Source organism: Podarcis vaucheri (genome assembly GCF_965113315.1).
Source record: "Podarcis vaucheri genome assembly, chromosome: 9".
Classification (NCBI taxonomy): domain Eukaryota; kingdom Metazoa; phylum Chordata; class Lepidosauria; order Squamata; family Lacertidae; genus Podarcis; species Podarcis vaucheri.
The window spans coordinates 46,488,750-46,513,884 of NC_138767.1; the positions used below are offsets into that span (position 1 = coordinate 46,488,750).

A 25,135-nucleotide genomic window follows, 5' to 3' on the forward strand; every position below is an offset into this window, starting at 1 on the left:
AACTCAGAGATCAGAGCAATGAGTGACTGTAGGAAAGGGACAATTGTGTTTGGCTTTGGGGGTTTTTAAATGGTATCCTGGCCTTCTCTGTTAGCAGTTTTCAGGCAAAAGATGTGAAAGATCCAACCACAAATGGCCAATAATGTGTGGGTTTATAGCAGTGATGGCTAAACTCAGCCCTCCAGCTGTTTTGAGACTATAATTCCCGTCATCCCTTACCACTGGTCCTGTTAGCTAGGGATGTTGGTAGTTGTAGTCCAAAAACAGCTGGAGGGCCAAGTTAGGCCATCACTGGTTTAAAGTAAGCTATGGGATCAGCACCCTGCCTTCAAGGGTGTATGTGTCATACCTCTACTAGAAATAGCATTGAGATCAGCCCCTTCCACGCTCACATGTTTGGATTATTTAGCAAGTACCCCATCTCTGTGGATTCACTCATGCATAAATAGCTCCCATGCAGCTAGGATAGTTCTTAGAAGGCTCCTTTGCAAGTGGAAAATTAAAGTGGGTAAGTCAGCTATGTTCCGTCTTCTAAAGAGATGAAGAACATCGAGTGGCCTGTTGTTGTTGTGTGTGTTAAAAGCAGTTATAAACTGAGCCCAATCCCTGAGCACTTCAAGTTTGTGATCTTCGGATTTTGGGAGGAGGAAAATAAGAATCTGCACAACTCTCCTAGTGAAGTCATTTTGAATCTGACCAGATCGTATCCCCCCCCCCCAATCTAAGATGCAGTTCAGTTGCTGCCAAAGGACAGTCAGCAAATGCAAAAAGCTTTCCCAATGCCACTACATGCCATGTGCTTCTCCTGCTCAGAAACACCAACAGGAAACACAGGGAAATATGTATAGGATATTTTATTGGTTCAAAAGAGGAAGAGAGAAAAGTTATTTCTTTTTTTATAGCTAAGGAAGCACACAAGCCACCTGTATTTGTAGAGAAGCTACAAAACACAGGTGTAGCTGAGGGGTATCCTGTGCGACTGGAATGCCGGGTTTCGGGTGTGCCACACCCTCAGATCTTCTGGAAGAAAGAAAACGAGTCGCTCACATACAATACTGACAGAGTGAGGTTAGTCTTGTTTATTCTGAGTCTCTGCTTGACGTTGAAATTTTCATGTATTGCGTTGGTCAAGGGTTGCATTTGCTTTTATTTCTCGGGTAGGTTTTGGATCTGTGGATGGTCCATAATGGCGCTAGGTTTGTTGGGGTGGAGGGAGGGGCTGGTGGTCTCCTGGTAGTGGGAAACATAGTACTGTACAGTGGTGCCTCGCAAGATGAAATTAATTCGTTCCGCAAGTCTCTTCGTCTTGCGGTTTTTTCGTCTTGCGATGCACGGTTTCCCATAGGAATGCATTGAAAATCAATTAATGCGTTCCTAGGGAAACCGCCTTCAGACCAGGTCCGGGGACAGTCTGTCCCCGGACCTCTTCTGAAGGCTGGAGGGGGGGACAAGGGCTTTTCTCCCCCCCCCCCAGCATTTTAAAAAACCCCGGGACAGCGGAGGACTTCTCCGCTGTCCGGGCGATCTTAAAATGCTGGCAGGCGGCATTTTAAAATCACCCCGAGACAGCGGAGGACTTCTCCGCTGTCCGGGGCGATTTAAAAGCCCCTGGGAAGGCAGGCAGGGGGGACGAAGACTTTCGCCCCCCGCCCGCCTTCAGAAGGTGTTCCCGCCCCCCCGCCCCGCTTCTGAGAAGCGATCTCCCTGCAACCGCTTGCTTCAAAAGAGGTCCGCGACCTCTTTTGAAGCAAGCGGCTGCGGAGAGAAGCGATCTCCCCGCAGCCGCTTGCTTCAAAAGAGGTCCAGGATCTCTTTTGAAGCAAGCGGCTGCGGAGAGAAGCGATCTCCCTGCAGCCGCTTGCTTCAAAAGAGGTCCGGGGTGCCCCCGGACCTCTTTTGAAGCAAGCGGCTGCGGAGAGAAGCGCAGCAGCTTGCTTCAAAAGAGGTCCGGGGGCAGCGGGAAGCGCTTCCCGCTGCCCCCGGACCTCTTTTGAAGCAAGGGGCGGTGGGGTGAAGCGATCTCCCCACCGCCCCTTGCTTCAAAAGAGAAGACCCGCTGTCCCCGGGGCAAGCTTCGTTTTGCGAAGCAAGCCCATAGGGAAATTCGTCTTGCGAGGCAACTCGAAAACAAAAAAACCTTTCGTTTTGCGAGTTTTTCGTCTCGCGAGGCGTTCGTCTTGCGGGGTACCACTGTATAGCTGGCTCTGATTCTGCAGTTCACAGCATAAGGAAGACTGACAGTTTACAAGATGAAATTGAATTATAAGCTTTCTTTTTGTACTTATTGATAACATGTGTTGGCAGGAGTGTACCTACCAGATGCTTCCTTAAGGAATAATCAGCATATCGTTATCTACATTCGGTCTTACAGCTATATAATTTTTTAAAACCCTGAAAATAAATGAATTACAAATATATTTTCTTGGGAATGGTTTACAAAGAACTGCTATTTCTGAATTCTTAAAAGCTACCTGTAATAAATATTGAACACAGTGGGTGGCAAACCTCCAGTCCTCACCTTGATGTCAGGAACCTGCTTCCAATGTAACAGACTTGCAGAATGTTTTAGGTTTACATGGTGGGGCAGGAGTTGGAGATGTGTAGAAGCAGTGAGGCAGTACAGCACAATAATAAATAAAGTACAGTGGGAGGAAAAGAAGGCAAATGGTTTTTTGCACTGATGCTAGTTTTATTAAGTGCTGGGGACCTGAGCCCTCCCGAAGTTGCTGGACTCAATTCCCATCAATCCCAGCCAGCATGGCCGATGGTGAGAGGGATGATGGGACTTGTAGTCCAACATCTGGAGGGTTGCAGTTTCCCCATCCCTCCAATAATAAGAATAATAATTTTATTACTTGTACCCCGCCCATCTGGCTAAGTTTCCCCAGCCAAATGTCCCACCTGGGTTATATATTTTCATTTCCCAATGGGAGGGAGCAACATTGCCAAAAGTGATAGGTGGGCCTAGGAATACCCTGAAAAAGTGGTGGGTGGGTTCAGTTTACGCTTATCCTGAAATTAATCCCTGGCATTGGTCTGCTCAAGGAATTGAAAACCACCCTCTTAAATTCAAAATCTGAATGAAGAAACTATCATTTAAAATAAAAAATGTACGTAACCATGCTACTATTGTTATTTACTTCTCTTTCAGCATGCACCAGGATAACCATGGCTATATCTGCCTGCTTGTTCAGGGAGCTACAAAAGAAGATGCTGGTTGGTACACTGTGTCAGCAAAGAATGAGGCTGGGATTGTGTCCTGCACAGCAAGGCTGGATGTCTATAGTAAGTTTAACTGCTCCCTGTAGAACAGCAATACACTGTCATAGATGGGGACCTGTGGCCCTCCAGATGTTGCTGGACTTCCATCAGCCTCAGCCAGCTTGGGATGTTGGGGAGTCCAACATCTGGAGTGCCACAAGTTCCTCATCCTTGCTCTATTGAAATCCATAAACCATGATTATTGTACTTTAAGATTAGGTCTATACAATGTAGGAGCCCTCTAGTTTTGCAGCCCATGTGGGACATACCAAACAAATGTTCCTAACAGCCTATTCCACACGTATATTCAAATTTGTAGATGGGGTTGGAAGAATGCTCTGTATTGCTTCCACGTTCCCTAGGTTCAGAGGTGTCAATGTTTTTCCAGTCCCCAGCATATCTGTGGATTTGTAATTAAAGATGGCAACCATCCAGACATGCTTCATTGACTACCTGTGGATAAGACTATCTCATAGCTAAGTTGTACATTTTTTAAAAAAATCATGTTGTGAACCGAAGAACAAAGTAAGGTGTGAATGAATGGCATATCAAACCAATGCACTCACTGTGCAATCAGGATTGGCTGCACGCAGTTGGGAAAGCATCTATTATCTGAACTGCCTGGAGTGAATCCCATATCCTGTTGCCAAGTTCACCAAGATCTGTGCAACTGGAAGAAAGCAGAGGAAGGAAATTCATCAGAGAGAAGGTCCAGTGGTACAGAATGGAAGAGGGGGAAAGATGAGTTGCCAGAGATGAGTACCTTGTGTGCCATGTGGTTTTCAGAAAATGGATGAAAGCATGCTCCTCTACATATTATTTCTCTAAAGTTTATAAGCTTCAGCTGGTGGAGCTACTAGCCATGGTTGCACATAGGAAGGTTAGAAACATAGGAATCAGCCTTATACTAGGTGAAACCAGTGATCCATCTTGCTCAGTATTGTCTGCAGTAGCCTTCTCCAACCTAGTTGCCCTCTAGTGTTTTTGACTACAGCTCCCATCATCATTGGTCATGGTGGCTGGGTTTGATAGGAGTTGTAGTCTAAAACTATCCATCAGGCACCAGGTTAAGAAAGGCTGGTCTACACTGAGTGGCAGTAGCTCTCTGGGGTTTTAAGCCCTCCTGGTTCCTTTTACAGGCTAATCCATCCAGGCTAAAATGTTCTCAAAGCACTAGTTTATGACTTAAGGAGAAATACTGAGTCAAGGAGATTTCCTATACAGTGGTACCTGGGTTACGTACTTAATTTGTTCCGGAGGTTTGTTCTTAACCTGAAGCACCACTTTAGCTAATGGGGCCTCCTGCTGCTGCCGCGCCACTGGAGCACGATTTCTGTTCTCATCCTGAAGCAAAGTTCTTAACCTGAGGTACTATTTCTGGGTTAGCGGAGTCTGTAACCTGAAGCGTCTGTATCCTGAAGCGTATGTAAACCGAGGTACCACTGTAATATGTTGCTGGAGGAATTCCCTCTTAACCAGGGCTAACAAGCTCTTAAATTTTCCATTTGTGGTGCTTATGTTACAGCAGCAAACTGTTTCCTCCTTCCCTTTCTGCAGCTCAGTGGCAGCAACAGCCCCAGACCACCAAACCAAAGAAGGTGCGTCCCTCAGCTAGTCGATATGCAGCACTTTCTGACCAAGGACTAGACATCAAAGCTGCGTTTCAGCCAGAAGCAAACCCAGGACACCTGACACTACAATCTGGATTGGTAGAAAGTGATGATCTGTAAATCTTGGCTATCAGGCCTACCATTTCCTTTCAAAGTGAAAACACTGAAAGCCATTGTCTTGACCAATGATAATTTATGCCACTTTATGTGAAAGGCAAACACCATTGTGTGCAAAAGATAAACAACACCTTAATCATGTATTTCTTGCTCGTTACAATTTAAAGTAGTGATTATTCAATGGAAATGTACAGCCCCTACACATGAACATCACCTTCACCATAACTGTTTCATTACTTTGGGGGTAGCACTGTTTTTAAATAATCCTATTCACAAATGCCAAATGCTGAAGTGAATGAGATTTTTCGGAAGCAAGCACACTGCAGAATTTATCACCAAGTGCCTTTTGCAAGTTGTAGGTGCTATAACTCGTAATGAATAATGCTAGTCATTTTTTTAAGCTACAACACAGCAGCAAGTGTATCAGCAACACATTCTGATTAACAGCAGTAAAAAATGTGCAATATACTGATGGAAGGGGGAAAGGAAGAGACATCTAAATGAAATTAGTATCTCTGTAAATGGTTTTCTATTCTCAAGGGAAAGGAGGTTGCTTGCTTAAAGAAACTTAGGATAGGCAAGCAAGCTTCACACCTGAAAGCTTTGTTTTCTGGCAAGAAATGGCTGACTTAAAACTGTACTGCCAGACTAAGTCATAACTTAAAATCTGGACATTATGGGATGGGATTATTTTACAGTATTAAAATTTGCAAGTGGGACAGGACAGACAGGACAGGGGCAGTAGGACGGACGTTTCTCAGAATGAAAGCGTCTTGAGAAAACATTGCACTTCATCTCTTTGAAATTCCATGGTTACCCAAATGCTTTAAATCATCATCATCATACTGGAGATTTGCTTGACCAGAACACCATGACAAAAGTGATGAGTATAGAGTACGTGGGGAAAGGAGTGAGTCTGCAAGAGTTTGAATGATAAGCACACCACAGAGAATAGATTAGTAAATAGGAGGGAATGCAGAATGATGATAAAGAAAATGGTGTTATATTTTAAACACTGCATGCATGTGTACTAGATGTTACAATTTTGTGTTATTGCTTACTGCAGCAATGAATAATAGCCCTGCCTAAGACTGAGACTTCGTGAAGAAAGTAAAAATGGTCAAACTTCCAGAATGTAGACTAGTTCTGCATCTAACTGGACTTCACTTAGGCATTAAGCCATTTAACATTCAAAATCAATTTAAGAGTTCAATTGAGTCTGGCAGGAAAAAAAGATGTGGTTTTGATGGTACAAGAGTACTTTGCTACAAAAGGAAAACACTGTATTCCTTATCAAAGCACGTTTATAGTACTTTATTTATAATAAAAATGTTGACTCTTATCTCAACTCAGTTATTCAAGTGCAGTACTTTTTAAGAGAAGTTTTGTATTATGTACCACACCATATATTTTGCATTACTGCTATACATGTATTGCTTTGCACCCATGTTAAGTACACAAACCAGGTTTTTTTTAGCGGCTAATAAACTTTTAGCACAGAAAATAGTTATTTTTCTATGCAAACTGCTGCAAGTGGTTACAGCTTGTTATAAGCATTTCTTACATATCTGTACTGTCATACACAATCTGTCATATAAAACTGTCCTATCATTCATTTACCAAACTTTTCTCAAATGTGACTCGGTAATCTATATTTGTTTAGCTTCACTAGTAGCATTTTGCTTCTTTTTATTTGTATTTATAAAAAAAAATGTACAATCATACTACTTTGGATTGTTGTGCTGATATCATGTGGGTTTAACATCAATAAATATTACACAAGTTAATAATTGTTTTTTTCTGGGTCAAGAACTTAAGACATCAAACTGGGTACATTCCTACATGCTTATGAGAAGTAAAGCCCATTGAACTCCAGTAGGTTTCTGATTTACATCCTTAGGATACTTCATAGGTACAGCCTAGTATTGTGTATTTTTTAAGCCAACCCTACTGAAATCAACTTCTCCTGACATCTGGGCCACTTTCCCCATTGCCTGGATATGGCAAGTAAGTCATATTGACAAATGGGAGCTCTTACCTGAAAGATGCGTTTGTGATCATCTGCCTCTAACATGTAGAATGCTGGGAGGAAAGGGGCTTGCTTGGTTCCGGGGCCTACGAAAGGAGAGGAAACCCCAAACAATGCATGAGATCCAACAGGGCAGACACTATGTCACCACTGACAAATACAGTGAAAGACCAGTCTTCATTTCACCCACATGCCCAGGCCCATGCACAGCCTGTCTCAGGACCAGAGTGGGAGTCTTGTTAGAATAAAGTTATAAATTCAAACAAAAAGGAAGTCAGTCCCTGGCCAGCTTAACCCTCTGAGGCCCAGAGTATAGCTAGCAAAGATAGCTACACTTCTTCAAGCTGGTTTGACCACATCCTTGGGCTGCAATAATTGAAACTAATATAGTACAAATGAAACAAGCAGGGCTTTGGATGCCTCTATTGGACCTGCTCTAATCGCCCCCAATAGTGGCTTTGTGCAAGAGAAAGTTCTTCTACTAGCACATTTCACCTCTCTCACTTACAGCTCTCTGACATGTTCCATGTTGCTTCAGAGACGTCTGGAGGGAGGCACAGGGTGCTGCACTGATTTGGATAGGAGGGATCAGCAAAATTTAGGGGCCCTTCCTTAAGGAAGTTCTTCCACTAGCACAGAACCACTACTGAATACAACTCACAGGCTGAAGTACTACTACTACAGCTCAAGTTTAGCATGAAGCAGCATAGATTAGACCCAATTCAAAGATTAGGTATCTTGACACATCAGCCTAAACGACATAAAATAGCTGAATATTAAGAATTAAGAACAAGCTAGAACTTGTTCTCAAGTTCTAAATGAGCAAACCTCGCATATTTCTTCTACCATCAGTTTGCATCTCTAGAGAAGCAAGTTGTTTAGGAGAAAACAGCATTCAAGTTTAAAATTAGTTGCTTAAAAGGACTGATAAACTTTATACTGATTCACCCACAACAGCCCTGGGAGTAAGTAAAAAAATGAAATGCATCCTACCTGCTCCATGTAGGTGAAATGAGAGGAATCGTGCTTCCTTCAGGCTTGAATATGGTTTTGTAAGCAAAACTGAGATAGCTTTTGACAGCAGAGTAACTTCAGAGGGATTGGAATGTTTTCTCCTTACAATGATTTCTCCTTGTGGTTAATTTTATTACTGGTGTGTCATAAGAGCTAACCAATAATTTATAGGAACATTTTGCTTGTCAAACAGTAGAAGAAAACAGATGTATTCGCTCAATACATTCATGATCACAGCAGAGGTAACTCATGCCTCAAATATAAAATAACAGCCTTGCTTGCCTTTTTAAAAAGCTGTTGCTATAAAAACAAATACTTCAGCACACTAGTAGATTGAGAGCATGATGGTTTAACAAATGCAGAAAAGCCTGTGTGGTACAAATAGAGGAAAACATGTGGGATGGCGAAGTAGAAGAAAACTGGAAAAAGAAATGGAAAAGGTAATGGCATTTCACACTCATCTCTGCCCTGCTGAGTCATGGAGAAAGTACTCCATAAATATATCTATCCCAAATTATTATACAGACGCCTATTTATCAACCTTTAAAATGTGCCGGGGTCCATCAATTCATCTGATGATGCAGTGACAATCTAGTAAATTTTCAGAGTGGAAGGAGGTATTTACTATTATAGCAGTAGGAGTAGCAGAGCGCAAACATTTCAAGCAAGATTTAGCATGAACAAATAACTCATTTTCCTGGAAACAATATTATTGTGACAGCTAAACAAATGCTCACAGAAGTATTTATTAGACATTCATTTTCAGCTGTCAGATATTGAAGGGCCTAGTGAGTCTGGCACAATTAAAGAGCATGTGAAGCATGACACTTAATGTGGGAAAGCTGCTTTCTAAATTTGATAAATTCCAAATACTGTTAAAGTTAGTAGGATCTCTAAGCGTTTTTTAATAATTATATCAATTTATAATTGTCATTCAGTATCAGCTTATTGACTACATTTAAATTCACTTATTTACTTCAGCAGATTTTATTTTCATTTTTGCACAACTACATCATGGCGTCACGGCATGGCATAATGGAAAAGAAAAGGCACCTTTAGTATTTGTGGCCCATGTCTAAACACAATGATGTTCTATGGCCTGTAGCTGTCCTGCCACAACCATTGGAAGGCCAAACCATCCTGAGTTTTTAGAAGATACTGCCAACATAGGTGAAGCCTTTTCTCCACAACCAAGGTACTCTTGGATTCAACGATATATAAGCAAGAGAGATTCTGGTGACATTTCCAAAACTAAAGTTGTTTACTATGGCACAATTTTTCATGGACTAGAGTCTACTACTTCATAACATACATGAAATGTAATCCTCAGATTCAGATAAATAGACATGACTGTAAGGAGGACAGAAGAACTAAGTTTTGGGGTCAGTGGGAAATAACATGCAGGAAGTGTAGATAGCAATAGTTCAGGTATTATTTGACATATTCAATTGTTATTCAATTTCCAATAATTCAATAAATGGTTTTAAACTTTTTAATATTGTGTTTTAATATTGCAACTTGCCCTGGGTGAAGAGCAAGTAATCAATAATAGTAGTAATAGCAGCTTGGCAATGCCAGGTTAACTTCTGAAGTGAGAAAGAAAAAGGTGGTCTCTATTCAGATCCAAATGAACAGTTTACCTTCTTGATTAATTCTAATTCTGCTACAGCCCCCCTCTGAAATTTCTGGTTTACTTATGGCTTCCTTAAGATCAGTGAAAGTGTAACCTAGTTCTCTATTTGTTTCTGAATATTGCCATCTTTTGTTAGATACAATTACCTTGCATTAAACTGTTTGTAAAATACAAATGATTATTGCTGTCGAGAGTGAAAGAGGAGAGCACAAAATATGATTTGAAGCTCAACATCAAAAAAACGAAGATCATGGCCACTGGTCCCATCACCTCCTGGCAAATAGAAGGGGAAGAAATGGAGGCAGTGAGAGATTTTACTTTCTTGATCACTGCAGATGGTGACAGCAGCCACAAAATTAAAAGACGCCTGCTTCTTGGGAGAAAAGCAATGACAAACATAGACAGCATCTTAAAAAGCAGAGACATCACCTTGCCAACAAAGGTCCTTAAAGTTAAAGCTATGGTTTTCCCAGTAGTGATGTATGGAAGTGAGAGCTGGACCATCAAGAAGGCTGATTGCCGAAGAATTGATGCTTTTGAATTATAGTGCTGGAGGAGACTCTTGAGAGTCCCATGGAATGCAAGAAGATCAAACGCATCCATTCTTAAGGAAATCAGCCCTGAGTGCTCACTGGAAGGACAGATCGTGAAGCTGAGGCTCCAATACTTTGGCCACCTCATGAGAAGAGAAGACTCCCTGGAAAAGACCCTGATGTTGGGAAAGATGGAGGGCAGAAGGAGAAGGGGACGACAGAGGACGAGATGGTTGGACAGTGTTCTCGAAGCTACCAGCATGAGTTTGACCAGACTGCGGGAGGCAGTGGCAGACAGAAGTGCCTGGCGTGCTCTGGTCCATGGAGTCACGAAGAGTCGGACACGACTAAACAACAACAATTGCAATGTTTTGCCCACTCTGGCCATAATTAAGCAAAGAGATATGAAAATAACTGTTTATAGAGAGATAAGAAGCCATGCACACTCATTTTCAACTATGAAACTGAACAATATGTATAAATGGGAATTTATGTACACAAATAATATAAACCTGTTATTTAAAATTGGGATTTTAAGAATGTAGCAATTCTAACAAAATGAAAAAAGCATTAAATTAGCTCTGCACACAAGCCAAACTTAAATGGCTATAAATATATATGTAGTTCTTTGTACAATTACCTAACTAACCCTAATGAACTATTTATTCCTTAAATTATACTGACCTCAAGAGGTGAAAAATAGATCTGTTTGTATGCTCACACTCCAGATGTCAGTGAATATGCCATTTTTCTAAACATGAAAGTAAACTTGCTTCCACCTTTGATTACTGGGCTGATCCTACAAGAAAATCAATTATATAGTACTTCCAGACTACATTTTAAGATATATAGAAGACCTGAATAGTTTTGTTTGCATTTTTATTCTATGCTTATATTTCTGCCAATTTTAATTACAGGCCTAAACTGACAGCTTGCTTTTGGGGGGGGGGTAGCCCACAAACTATTTCAATTTGGCAGCTTGGATGCGGAATAATCAGACTGCATATTTAACACAGGTGAGGAATGGATTGGGAGATGCAAAATTAGTATTATTTGAGTCCTTTAAAACAGAAGACATTTTAAACTATTGGTTAGTAAGCTGAAATGAACAAATGCAGTTTAAATGACTCTGAAAACCTACCATATTTTTTGCTCTAGAAGACTCACTTTTCCCCTGCTAAAAAGCAAGGGGAAATGTGTGTGCATCTTATGGAGTGAATGCAGGCTGCACAGCTATCCCATAAGCCAGAACAGCAAGAGGGATCGCTGCTTTCACTGCGCAGCAATCCCTCTTGTTGTTCTGGCTTCTGAGATTCAGAATATTTTTTTTCTTGTTTTCCTCCTCCAAAAACTAGGTGTGTCTTATGGTCTGGTGCTTCTTATAGAGTGAAAAATACGGTAGTTTGGGAGAAACCAAAGTAATTTATAGTATTTTCAAGGACCGGACTGGACCCAGCAGTCTTCATCAGAGACCCTTCTGTGTGTTCCTGAGGGAGATGTGGAAGGTAGCCACACAGGAATGGGCCTTTTCAGTGATTTCACCCAGTCTGTGCAATGCTCTCATAAGGGGTAGTTGTCTGGCAACATCTTTTCAGGCTAAGACCTTGCTGTTTACCCTGGTTACTTAATGCTGCTTTCTATAGTGGTCCTCATCTTTTAGTGGAGCAGTTAGGACTTTGTCCTTATTAATATGTTGCTGAATGAGCATTTTATACATTTTGTATTGTCAACCTTGGATAGCTCAGTTGGGTAGATTGTGGTGCTGATAACACCAAGGTTGCAGGTTCAATCCCCGTAAGGGACATCTGCATATTCCTGCCTTGCAGGGGGTTGGACTAGATGACCCTCAGGGTCCCTTCCAACTTGACGATCCTATGATTCCTATGATTTCCCTGCCCCCCATTTTTCTGGTTTCATGTGCTCTATTTTCTTCTGTCAAATCATTTTGAGACTTTTATTGTATAAAGCAACTGATAACAACAAGCCAAATCAGTTATTCCAGGAATGAGAAGTAATGACTAGAGAATCTACTTCTGATGACATTTAGAAATATATCTGGTTAAATATCAACAAACGCAACTATCCAAATTCTTTTGGAATAGAGAAGTTTAGAGAAGAGATAGCCAACATAGCGCTCTCCAGTTGTTGAACTCCTACTCGTAACAGCCTTTGTTGGCACAGATACATTAAATTTTGGGATTTTACAATATTAAGCATGATTTCTTGCATTCGATGCAAGGGGGAAAGGTTTTAATGGATTTGAACAGTAAGAAGGGGAAACAGCCCTTAATATTATCCCTTCCTGGTTTGCAGGCATTATAACTAAATAATTTAACACAGAGATAAGTATTTTTCCTATTAAAAGTTCTCCTCATAGAGTTTTTCCATATATATAACAAATATTTTTATGTTATAAGAAAGTTTCTTATGATTTTGCATATTGTAACTTTTGTAAAATAAATCTGAAAAGCAGTTTTTTTAAAAAAAACAAAAAACTGGCAACTTAGCCACCACTAATAAGATTTCACATTTTTAAGCAAGATAATTGTGCAAATAAAAAAATAGTAGGAAAATCCATGTACTTTCATGAATCTGGGATGCAGGACCACCTAAATTCTGGATCAAATTAGCACTAGAATTTAATTAAGATTTGGGGTGTCAAAGCTGATTCCCTAGGACATGATAGCTAGACTCAAGTGTGCATTTAAGGTGTATGCCAGACCTTTAATCCTTTAATTAAGCCAAGTGTAAAAGCTAATTATTACAGGTAATTTCCTTCTGAGGCGTTAGCCTAGGGATGAACCATTTAAACAACACAAAGGAGAGAAAGGCTAATTACATTTGCATGTGTGGGTTTCTTCCCTCTCTCAACTGAGTTAGCTTAAAAGACAAGGCCAGTGTTTTAGGAGAGTTTAGAGTATAGAAGGGAAGTTAGGAGTTAGCAAGGACATAAGCTAGAGGCAAAATATGACGGCTGCTGTTCATTTGAGTGCAAGACTATAGAAGACGCAACAACCTTTTAGGGTGCCAATACTGTGAGCCCCTCCATCTAGGCTGCAGGTTTTTCATGTGCAAATACACCAAATATCATAAAGACACTAGTTTCCACTGTGCCTTATTGTCCCATAGGAAAAACAAACCCAGCGTTAAAGCGCACCTGCAACCCCCCAGAATATCACAACGCTCGGAGTTAAGGGTGGAACGTAACAATATAGCATACAGTTGAACATTTCTGTTATCCAGATACTGTAGTAGACACAAAATATTTGTTTGTGATAAAGAGGTATATTGGTGTCAAAGAGCCATAAAGCATCCAGAATAAGAATATAGACTAGATAGCTTTTAATGTATGAAGTGATTATATATATATATAGCCCTTTCTGAAGTGATAGAAAAAACAAATATTTATGCTTCAAGTAGGAGACAGCTAGAAAATGTCACATCTAAATAATAATTTTTCACTATTTCAAGTACTTTGAATGAATGAAAAAAACCTTTGAAAATTAGTGTTTTATTTAAGAAACCTAAGGTTATGAAGTTCAGCATATTGTATTCTTTGTTAGCAACCACTTCATAGGAGAAACAAAATAAATATGCATGGAGAAGTGTGCCCTATATAACCAAGCATTCAACATTCCTAAGCAGTTTATCATCAGTTTCCTTTGCCTCTCCAAATAGAACACCAAAGTCTTCCAACATAAACTATGAAAAAGATCATACTTTACTTACAGAATGAACCAAAAATAGACCAACTTTTGGAAGGAGAGCTGCATTAAGCTTTCTATGCAGAAAGAACAAATCTGATCAAGCAAGGTCTATGTCACAATTAGTATATTTGGTAACATGTAGCACTGGTTTTTTAAAAAAAAAAACACCAGATCATTTAATTTCAATATATACACAAAAAACAAAAACGGGACCCTGAATCATCTACCCCACCCCACCCCAAAAAAAATCTGGTGTCACACATAATTTGCTTATTTACCTGAGGCAAACAGACAAGTAAGCATATGATTTGAAGTTTGTCAGACTAATTACAAATTTATACTACTTTAATTTAAAATACTAAGAAAAGAAGTATCACTTCAATCCACTTCTTGGGACTTTCAATTGCTGAATATGTTTTCCCACACTTATTGCTTTCATGGCTTTTAAAACAAAAGTTGCAAACCTCCATCAATAACTAGAACTTGGCCTGTTACATACGGAGACTCCAGAAGAAATGCAACAGCTTCGGCAACTTCTTGAGGCTCCCCAAATCGTCCAAGGGGAATAGTTTTCTTCAACTGCTCTTCTTTCAAGTGTGTTGTCATATCTGTGTGAATAAAGCCTAACATTTTTTTGGGGGGGAGGGGGAGAAAATATGTTTATGAAATAAGACCTAGTCAAATCCTGATAAAACTCCTATCATCACAACTATATAGTTTCCTGAGCTCAAGAGTCATAAGTCTGTCCAAATGCAAAGCATAGTTGCACAAGTAAAAACCATTTAAGGAAATAAATATTTGTGTATTCAAACTTATCTGAAACTTCTTGAAACTGGAAATATCAGCCCAGAAACTGTGACAAATTTTACACATCCAAATTCTTATACAGTGGTGCCTTGCAAGACAAAAAGAATCCGTTCTGTGATTCTCTTCGTCGAGCGGTTTTTTCGTCTTGCGAAGCAAGCCCATTGACGGATTAGCAGATTAGCGCTATTAGCAGCTTTAAGCGGCTTATCTGCTGATCGGATCAGCTGATAAGCGGCTTAGCGGCTTAGAAAAAGGGGGGTGGAGGGAAAAAAACCAGCAGGAACTCGCAAGACATTGTCGTCTTGCGAAGCAAGCCCATAGGAAATTCGTTTTGCGAAGCACCTCCAAAATGGAAAACTCTTTCGTCTAGCGAGTTTTCCGTCTTGCGAGGCATTCGTCTTGCGGGGCACCACTGTATATATATAGCCCCATTATAACCATGTTTGTTTCACATTAAGTCCCACTACTTATTTCAATGAGGTGTACCTCTAAAACTACATCCAACCAAATTAGCTATTGTTTAAAGCATGTTGGTACATGCCACTTAACTCCTCCCATACTCCTACTGCATTGCTAGGAGCTAAACCATGGTTTGGCTTAGCATTACATCAAAACCTTAGGCCTATGGTTGGTTTTCCCCAAACCATCCATGGGCGGTAACCTGACAGCAAGCCTTCATACAGCTTGTGGTTTGTTTGGAGGGAAACAACCCCCAAGCCTGGGTTCAGCTGTAATGGTAAGTCAAACCCTGGTTTAGTTCTTGGCAACTGACCAGCAACAAGAGTGAGAGAGAAACAAAGTACCTGCAGTTTTAGCACTATGCACCTTTAAACTATATTTAAGTTTAACTGTGACTTAAAATGTTGTGCGAGCCAAGCCAGTTTAAACTTATTTAAACTAAAGAATACAGAGGGCCTGGTTCAGGTGCCACTTCTGTTCCCTATCTTATCACACATGGAGTTTGGATGGCTGCAGTAAGAATCTCAGCCTTGCATAGTCCACAGAATCTTTGGGAGTTCTCTTAATTCAAACCAGGGATTTACGTTACTGTGAAAAGCACATCCTGTGTTCAAATGACTGCGTGCTCGGCCACTATAGACATGAACTTATACATGTAATGATAGGCAGAAAACAAGTCAAAGATCTGTTTCCAACATGAACTTATACATGTAATGATAGGCAGAAAACAAGTCAAAGATCTGTTTCCAACTTGCATTAAGTTAAGGTTTGGAGTGAAAGAGAAGGTAAGGTTCCATATTTAGGCTACTAGAGCCCATGCTTTCCACTACAGTCTCTGCAAGCTGACATAAACATTTCAGTTATGGAAAGGTGCACTGCACTATAAAATAAGTACAAAGCAATTCCTACACAGATAGCCTTAGCAGGATAAAATCACAGAACATCAGAATTGAATAAAATGAAGAGAGACAGTGCATTTGAAATGCCTTGGGTTGAGGTTGGAGGTTAAATTCTCACATCTAGGGACTTTACTTAGTGTGCTGCTAGAGGCTTGCTGAGATGTCAAAAGGTGTTAATATTCAAAACGAAATCTTGCTGTGGTTAGTAGGGACACACTCAAACTGAGTTGTTCAAGGTAAACTACAGGAGTTAATGCCAGAACTCCACCTGCTGCACGTGTACATACATAAAAGTATTAAGGCTGTTTGTATTTTGCCAAGCAGATAATGATTCATCTGTTCAGTCGTGCAGTCACCACACAGTTATGTTTTAGGAATTTTTTAGAAATGTTTTTACTAAAGCAAAACAGTTTGAAAACTGTATCAGCATGAATCAGGAGGGGCTGTGCAGCCCCTGGGCTATTGCTTGGGATGAAGGAAAACAAGATGAGCTTGAAACGGAGGCACTATGAGTAAGTAGTTTCCATGTCCAAGGACCTGGTCAATTGCCTACCCTGGATGTGGTTACACTCCCCCTGGAAGAGCAGGTTTACAGTTTAGGGGTGCTTCTAGATCCAGCCCTGCAATTGGAGACTCGGGTAGCCTCAGTGGCTCGAAATGCCTTTTACCAACTCCATGCACTGGCTACTTCATTACTAGATTGCTGCAACGCACTCTATGAAGGGCTTCCCTGTTACCTGATCTGGAAACTTCAGTCAGTCCAGAACGCTACAACACAACTGCTGATTTGCTACTGGGCCAAGTTAAAGGTGTTACTATTAGTATATAAATCTCTTAACAGCTTGGCACCAGTTTACCTATGAGATTGTCATACCCCATATATCCTCACTCAAGTGTTACTCAACTCAAAATTTTAGTGCAACAGCACCTACACTTTGGAACTCCCTGCCTATCGATATCATGCAGGCACCCTCACTGTACTCTTTTGGGCAGCTGCTAAAAACATTCTTATTTAGGCAAGCCTATCTAGATGTTTTTAAGGGACACAGGTGGCGCTGTGGGTTAAACCACAGAGCCTAGGACTTGCCGATCAGAAGGTCGCGGTTCGAATCCCCGCAACACGGTGAGCTCCCATTGCTTGGTCCCTGCTCCTGCCAGTTCGAAAGCACGTCAAAGTGCAAGCAGATAAATAGGTACCACTCCAGCAGGAAGGTAAACTGTGTTTCCGTGCGCTGCTCTGGTTCACCAGAAGCAGCTTAGTCATGCTGGCCACATGACCTGGAAGCTGTACACTGGCTCCCTCGGCCAATAAAGCGAGATGAGCGTCGTAACCCCAGAGTCAGCCACGACTGGACCCAATGGTCAAGGGTCCCTTTATCTAGATGTTTTACTATTATTTCTTCGCAGCTTTTCACTCACATGAGTCACAAAGCAGCTTAAACACCATAAATAACAACATCACAACCACAACATAAACAGTATAAAATAATTAACAAATCAGTAGTAAAACAACCACTGTCTATAGAACACTAATAACAAAACAACTTTAAAAAATCGGCTAAGCAGCACAACCACAAGAGAAGTCATTTTATAAAACTCACAAGGCATTGCAGTAATCATAATCCACAAAACAATACTAGCAACATTAACAACTTAACCATCAAAAACAAACTAAGCACTGCTGGATTCACACACACACACACACACACTCCATTCCTATGACTCACAGTCTTCCACCCAGTTCATGACAAGACACACACACATGATGCCTGTGGCAGCAGCACCATTCTGAAGGCCCCTAGGGATCCAAGGGCTGGAGGGTGGAGCAAGGCAGGTGGAAAACTCCTGTTGGAGTCCAACAACATCTGAAGGGTTGCTTTACCGTTGCTTTACCTGTTAAGTATGTAACTGATGCAATTATCGGACTGATATCAATATTGTGCATTAAATTCAGTATATAAGGACCTAAAAGCATCTGATCTTACGTACTGATTCACAAGTGACAGTTGGTGAACTAAAAACTAACCTGGAGCAACCATGTTGACTCGAATGTTCTTTCTTGCTATTTCTTTAGCAAGAGAGCGTGAAAATCCAACTAATCCTGCTTTGCTGGCACTGTATACGCTCTGACCAGAATTGCCCTTCAGCCCAACAATACTTCCTAAAATAAACCAAAGGGAAATACAGGCAAAGCCAAAGTTGAGAAACTATAGTCAGAACTGAGCATTTTTAATAGTAGCTGTATTGATATTTAACTTTTAATTAAATATTTTTAAAGCCTTATCTTTTTTGCCTAATGTACATGAAGGCCTTATGCTGAAAAGCAAGCGTGCACTTAATGCATTACAGATACTGTTACAGCCCCAGCCATATGAAAATACAAGTGAGAACCCAAACCCTTGCAATAGGGCAAAGGGAGAAGGTCAGAAGTAGTAGCAGATAACAAGCTGGTTGATTTCTTCCCACACCTCAGCAAGCCCCACTGTCCCCTCAGACAGTGAGTGTACAGTACTCTCAGGTGTCAGAGAACTCACAAAAGTCTAAAACTAGAACAAATATGATTAATATTACCTATTTAGGAAGTGGTTAAAGAGAAAAGATGGTGTCAGTTAACCCTGACATTTCCCTGTATTACCTCACACGGTTTTATATTTGTTTCTTGTATGAAAAATAACATGAACCTGGCATCAAGTCAATCTATTCATTTAAAAAAACAGAAAACAAACCCTGAGTGGCTCAAATATTTCTCCTACTTTTAACTCGTCCTGCTACTCTGTGTTTTAAAACAATCTACATGCAGAAATTTTTCATTTCATCAACATTTTAAAAAATACAGTCACTTCCAGTATGTTTCCCAAGGCCTGTTGTGAAGCCATTAGGCATTATCTATGGAGCTCTTTGGTTCTAGAAAAGAGGATAATTCTTTCAGACATAAATATAAATCACAGAATTTCTCCTAAAAATATTTGCTTATTTATTTAATGTTATTTGTAACCCACCTTTTACACTACTGCCAAAGATGCTTACAACAAAAAGCTAAGAATAAATAAAAATAAAAGAATAAAATATAGCTATATCACAAACATACTAGATTATAGGAACTGGGTCAAGGGAGGACCAGGCATTCCACATCCCTGATCTAGGATGTCCAGTGGGCATCCATGAATTCCAAATTGCATTTATGGGCACAACTCCAGAGAGGTCTGTTGTCTGGCAGGCAAGCAGGTAGAACAGATTTCCCCTCTTGTTTTCCCTAACTGCAGACACCACATCCCACTGCATCATAAGCAGCTTTTAATTTTTTTACAAAGTCATCCTATGAATATCTACTCAGAATTAAGCCTCATTGAGTTCAACATATTGATATTCCCAGGTAGAGAGAGAGAGAGAGAGTAGGACTGCAGCCTCAGAGAAGCTGGAAAACACTTTTTGAGAGAACAGTGGGAGTGAATATGCAGTTCTATAAAATGAGAAAAAGGCTTACTGTATGAGCATCTTACACAAGCAGAATACATTTGGCTTTTGTTACACTCTGATTGCACAATTATTTTGGCTGAGGTGTAAAAGCAGCAGGCAAAAGGCACATTTGACTTCAACCCAATGACCCCAAAAGTGCTGTGGTTATTTTTGGTAAGAACTTCAACTGCATGTGTTTATATAGGAGAACTTGTAACATACCATACATTGATTCTTGAAAAGTTAGTATCAATTGAAAATAACCATATTTGTTTAGGCAGACACACCTACGTTAACAATAGCTCCACCTTGCTGCTGAATCATACCCTTCACAGCAGCTTTGCATGTCAACATTGTCCCCAAAAGATTGGTCTGAAGCTGGGATAACAAATCATCAGCCTTGGTTCGCAACAACAAGCCATCCCTAATATTAAAAAAATGACAGTGGAGAATAGAAATACTATTGTTTAGACTCATGAAAGAAACAGGCCAATATAGTCAAGCATAATTAATTACAATGCACTGAAAAAATTAACAATTTCAGCCACGTTGCTAATTAATATATTGTTTTAAACTAGAAAAACACTGAAGTGCAAAACTAAATGAGTTCATTATGAAGTTGAGTACCCTATGTTGTTTTATTAAAGACTAATAATCTCAATTGACAACCTTTGTCTTAGTAGGGATACTCCAGAATGTTTTATCTATGCACCTTTGCCCACTAGAAGTCACCCTATAATTGTAGTCAATTATAACAATCCCTAAAGGCTTACCCAGAATACTGATTATGCTATTGTTTAAACAAGATGAAAGTAGATAACGAGCCCATCCAAAATCAGCTTTTGATCAGTATAAAGGCTGCAGCAAATGAAACAGTCCTTTTAGGATAATGATATTTTAATTCAACTACTTTAAATCAAAGAATATCAAATCAATCTAATGAAATTTGTTCCGCATACTTTTAGATACAAATTAAATATTTGATTTTAAACTCTAAAACAAAATAAACCACACTATTTTATACCTGTATATTTATTTATGTTAGATATTTTCAAAAGTGTACCTTTGATAGAAGCTTAAATTGGAAACTAACCTGTTGATACCTGCAGCATTAACCAGATAGTTTATTTGACCTAAACTTGTCTCCATTTCTTTAAACACATTTTGGATGTCTTCTTCTTTGGAAACATCGCATCTAAATGCTAGATGACCTGCTGTGTTGGCACAAAGTCCGCAATAAAATACAAACTTTCTCAAAACATTCAGAGACTGCAAGTATCATAAATACAGACAGAGAGCTGTTAGCTAGCATGTGGATCCTAGAAAATAACATACTAATTATATGATTGGAAACGAAGTCTGATACTGACAGAGTACACATTTTTACATTACAAAGAACCAACAATTCCCCATGTCACTCATCTACTATTAACCAGACCCTTATCTTATACTATAGAGTGGTACCTCAGGTTAAGTACTTAATTCGTTCCAGAGATCCGTTCTTAACCTGAAACTGTTCTTAACCTGAAGCACCACTTTAGCTAATGGGGTTTCCTGCTGCTGCCATGCCGCCAGAGCACGATTTCTATTTTCATCCTGAAGCAAAGTTCTTAACCCGAGGTACTATTTCTGGGTTAGTTGAGTCTAACCTGAAGTGTACGTAACCTGAAGTGTATGTAACCCGAGGTACCGCTGTATTATGTAGGGGTTGTACTATCAGATCTGCAAGATTCAAATTCAGTGTAAAATAATCATGCTACTTTATTTAACACACATGTATTACATTAATAGTTCAACATATTTTGCAAAAACACTAAGGTATACATACCTCCCAAGTTCTTTGCAGTAGTTTGAGCTCTATCCAGATTTCTGGCAATAATGGCCAGGCAATATCCTTTCTGTGCTAGCAGTTGTGCAACAGCATGGCCAATTCCCCGAGATCCTCCAAAAATGGCACAGACCCTTGACATCTTCAATGAACAGTTAACAAAACATTGATAGTACAGACGGACAAAATGTGTGTTGGCATTACATTTATTATACTGGCATGAAAAGATGGAAGGGTCATAAATTGTACAGAATGTTTACATGCTACAGGGGGTTTTGCAATTATTTTTTATTATTGCTTTTATTATCTTTTAGCCAGTACTATCAGAGGGGTGGCCAAATTTATACACCCTACAGATGTTGTGGCCTACAATTCCCACCATCCCCGACCACTGACCATTGAGTTGCAGTCTAACATCTGGAGGGCTGTACATTCCAAAGCCTGTTGGAGTCTGTATCTTCTGGAAGGCAAACTGGCTATTACTCTTGCACTATCAGCTGCCAGAGAAGTCACCCTTTTCTTCCAAGTATTAAAACAGGGACTGGTGAACACCCACAGAAATGTGACTTGACCCATTATTACCTTACCTAAGTCTGGCCCAACATACTGCTTCATTTGCACCCTGGCTTGCAATGTGTTGCCATCACACTTCATATTCTATTTTGATAGTGATAAATTAAAGTACCCTGTTTTCATACCTTATTAATATTTAAGAAGCGTTGGTGTGCATCTTTTCCCAATTTCAGATTTCTGGGTGTCCTTGAAATACTTCAATGATTCTGACACATCTGTCAGACAGACCTAAGGATCTTTATGTATATAGCAGATAGATGATAGATATTCTATCTATCTATCTATCTATACACACACACACACACACAGTGCACCTATGTACAAGCAATGTATTAAAGGAAGCATAAGAGGCTAGCAAGACAGACAAGCTTTGCCACAGAAGCAAATCATTCCATTCATGCCCACCTGCCTGTGTCACTCAAAAACGTTTTTGCTTACATAATTACAAAACTAGTGCCAGGTGTGTGGTTAACACTGCCCTGCACTCCTCTCATACTCTTAAAGTGCTTGAAGTTCAAATCAGCAAGCCACTTAAAGGAGAATACTTTATAACCATATTGACATAGCCTCCCTTAGTGTAAACATAGTGTAACCACAACCCATACACTAGTCCTGAAATGGATATGAAGTGCAATTGCTTTGAAGTGATAAATGCTGCCTGAGATGTGCTATGATACAGTCTATTTCTATGGCATTGTTGCATACTCTTAGCCTTTTGCATTTCTTTTGTGAAGTGCCTGTACAAATAGGAAATGGAAAATCAATGAGAATAAACACCCAACTATGCCTGTGTTTTGTGCTAGAGTAAAATCTGATTTTCAGCTGCGCAGTAACTTCTTTGTTCACTTAATTTTTCATAGTTTCTAAACCAAACATATCAGTCACATGAAAAATTGTCTGGAGAAATAAAAAAGGGTTAGCATAAAGATCAGACAACACATCAGTTTCAGGCTGGGAAGGTGGGTGCTAAATCAAAGTTATACAGATCCATGTGGCATGTCTACTAAATCACCGCTAGCTACATAATCGGTTTAGTATTTTAACTTTTGTATATTTTAAAATTCTATTGTGATTTTTTAAAAAAATTGTTTTTTCTTTGTACTTTTTTTATTACAATCAAGCAGTGTAAAGTTTTATGGACTACATAAATAAATTAACATTCTTTGGTGCCACTACAAGAGCAGCATAATTGTAGAAAGGGCAGAGGGAGGTGTGTCTATCTAAACATACATAGCTATTGCTTTCGCAAATATTCAGGTTCTAACCACTGTCAAAAAGTTAAGAAGAAAAATTTAAATCAATGGCTTTATTTTTGCCAAGCAGCTAACAAGCCCTAGTTAATATGAAAATAAATTAAACCATACTTAATGTATTTAAAGGGAGAAAAAGTAATAAACAGTGAAAGTCTCCAGTGAAGCAGGTGCCACGGTTAAAACCTACTTTAAAATCACTGTTTTGCTGCTTATTGCAAAATGTGGAAGCTGCCCTTTCCCTTCAACCCAGGTAAGCGTTAATAACAGCATTTCTTTCCCAATGGGGAGGGGCAGAGGTTGTATGGGAGACTTGCTGAGCCTACCATCCTATGTACTTCTGTGGAATGAATCCCCATTAAACACAATGGGAATTTACTTCTGAGCAGACCTGTGAAAGACTGCACTTTTCCTCAGAGTTTAAGCTCTCGACTTTCCAATGGAGCCGCAGTCTCGAGTAAGAAGACCTTCTCCCGCAGCAAATAATTGCAATTTTGAGGAGGAAATGCGAGACCCACTTAAGCCCCACTGAAGTCGATGGGAAGTAAGAGCCACGAACCAAGTCTTTTCCCAACAGCTTCACCCAAGATGTGAAATGGACGCCCCAAAAGACATGGCTTTGTCCCAAGCACTTCTCACACCCCGTCACCAGAAAAACAGAGCAGGACAGTAAAGTTGCCACAGTTCCCCGCCTTCCTCTAGCAGCTGTGCACTGGACAGCAATTGCAAGCTGCAGCTGCTAACAGTCATTTATATCCACATTATATAAATTGAATAAATTTTAACAATAACAGAAAAACGCTCCCCCAAAGTTTTCCCCTGGAGGGGGGTGCGGTAACCTTCTCCCCAAGCGTTAAGGAGCGTCCTCCCAACGGCCACGCAAAGCAGCAGCGACGACTTTCCTGCCTTGTTCCTTAGCAGCTAAAGCGCGGATCCGCCACACGACGCCGCCCTCTGCACGCGCTTATAGCTAGCAGATGCGCATGCGCCAAAAGCAATGAAAAGGGCCGGAGCCGCCGCGGCTGCGTCGCCTGGAGCAACGGCCGCTTGGGGAAGGTTAACGCCACAAGCGCGCCGCGAGGGGGCAGCAACACCGAACAAAATCCAGCGGAATCCTGGAAGCGAGGGTTACCGAAAGCGGCAGCGGGGGGAAAACCCTGGCCTGCCCGACGGTGTGAAGTCATATACTCTGTGTCTAAGCTGAGCTATGCCGGGGATGAGTATCTTCCCGCCTTTCCTTACCTTGTCGCAGAGCTCGGGCGGACGGAGGCCTACCCGTCAGGCGTCTGCACTTTAAACTTGAACTACCGTTCCCAGCATGCACCGCGCTTCATGATCCTTAGGGGTCCGTCGTAGAGGGGTAGTCTGGGGGTTGTAGTTCGTTCTCTCGCAGTGCGTGCTGGGATGTTGCTCGGGGCCGAACTGCAGACTCTGGTTAGCCTCTGTGTCTGTGGAAACAGGCGCGTTATCCACTAGGCGCTGCAGCCGCGGCTTGTCCGCCTTTCTTCGCCCCAGGAGGCATCATTTCTCATGTGCTCCTACTGTCGCATCTCTTGGGCCGCTGTCGTGGCGCCCGCTTCCCTTCCACAGCCCGAAAGCGGCGCATATACTGTGTTGCAAAGTGCAATATGTAAATACGTCTGCGTTGACTCTTTGGACAAAGGCGATTTCGGTTATGCAACTCCCCCACCCCCACCCCCAAAAAAAACCAACAATCAAGGAAATAAGTAACTATACAACCTTTAGAAGACATCTAATAGGGAAATTTGTTAATGTTTAATGTGTTGTCCTGTTTTTGTTTATGTTGGAAACCGTCCAGAGTGGCTGGGGCAACGCAGTCAGATGGACGGGATATAAATATCGTCATGGAACGGACGGTCCCTATTTTCATCATCTCCCCACTTAGACATGAAGCTGCTTTGGTCAGCATTTTATTATTGTAAATCAAATTAAAAAGTA

The 25,135-nt window shown here is 40.6% G+C and overlaps 2 protein-coding genes across 16 annotated transcripts in view; one reads left to right on the top strand and one right to left on the bottom strand.

The window, feature by feature from the left end:
* PALLD (palladin, cytoskeletal associated protein) overlaps positions 1-6,778 on the top strand; it is a 221,924-nt gene extending 215,146 nt beyond the window's left edge. For all 3 annotated transcript variants that reach the window (XM_082237221.1, XM_082237219.1, XM_082237220.1), the window contains 3 exons: positions 903-1,068; positions 3,152-3,285; positions 4,819-6,778. In XM_082237221.1, coding sequence (XP_082093347.1) covers positions 903-1,068; positions 3,152-3,285; positions 4,819-4,991 — 473 coding nt within the window. In that variant the 3' untranslated portion in view covers positions 4,992-6,778. The remainder of the gene's footprint in view (positions 1-902; positions 1,069-3,151; positions 3,286-4,818) is intronic.
* CBR4 (carbonyl reductase 4) lies at positions 840-23,962 on the bottom strand. Of its 13 annotated transcripts, XM_082237270.1 has the most exons (12): positions 21,750-23,962; positions 21,354-21,495; positions 20,619-20,739; positions 19,813-19,949; positions 18,096-18,230; positions 14,369-14,527; positions 13,927-13,997; positions 10,882-10,996; positions 8,011-9,937; positions 7,027-7,103; positions 3,828-3,931; positions 840-1,020 (listed from the first exon to the last, which is right to left on the bottom strand). In XM_082237270.1, the coding sequence occupies exons 1-8, from the start codon at positions 22,005-22,007 to the stop codon at positions 10,949-10,951; spliced, it is 1,071 nt and encodes a 356-aa protein (XP_082093396.1). In that variant the 5' UTR covers positions 22,008-23,962; the 3' UTR covers positions 840-1,020; positions 3,828-3,931; positions 7,027-7,103; positions 8,011-9,937; positions 10,882-10,948. The 13 variants fall into 13 exon arrangements, with proteins under 13 accessions (XP_082093396.1, XP_082093390.1, XP_082093398.1 ...); XM_082237264.1 differs by having other exon boundaries at positions 7,027-8,450; XM_082237272.1 differs by lacking the exon at positions 13,927-13,997 and having other exon boundaries at positions 7,027-9,937; positions 14,404-14,527.
* Positions 23,963-25,135: the final 1,173 nt, after the last annotated feature.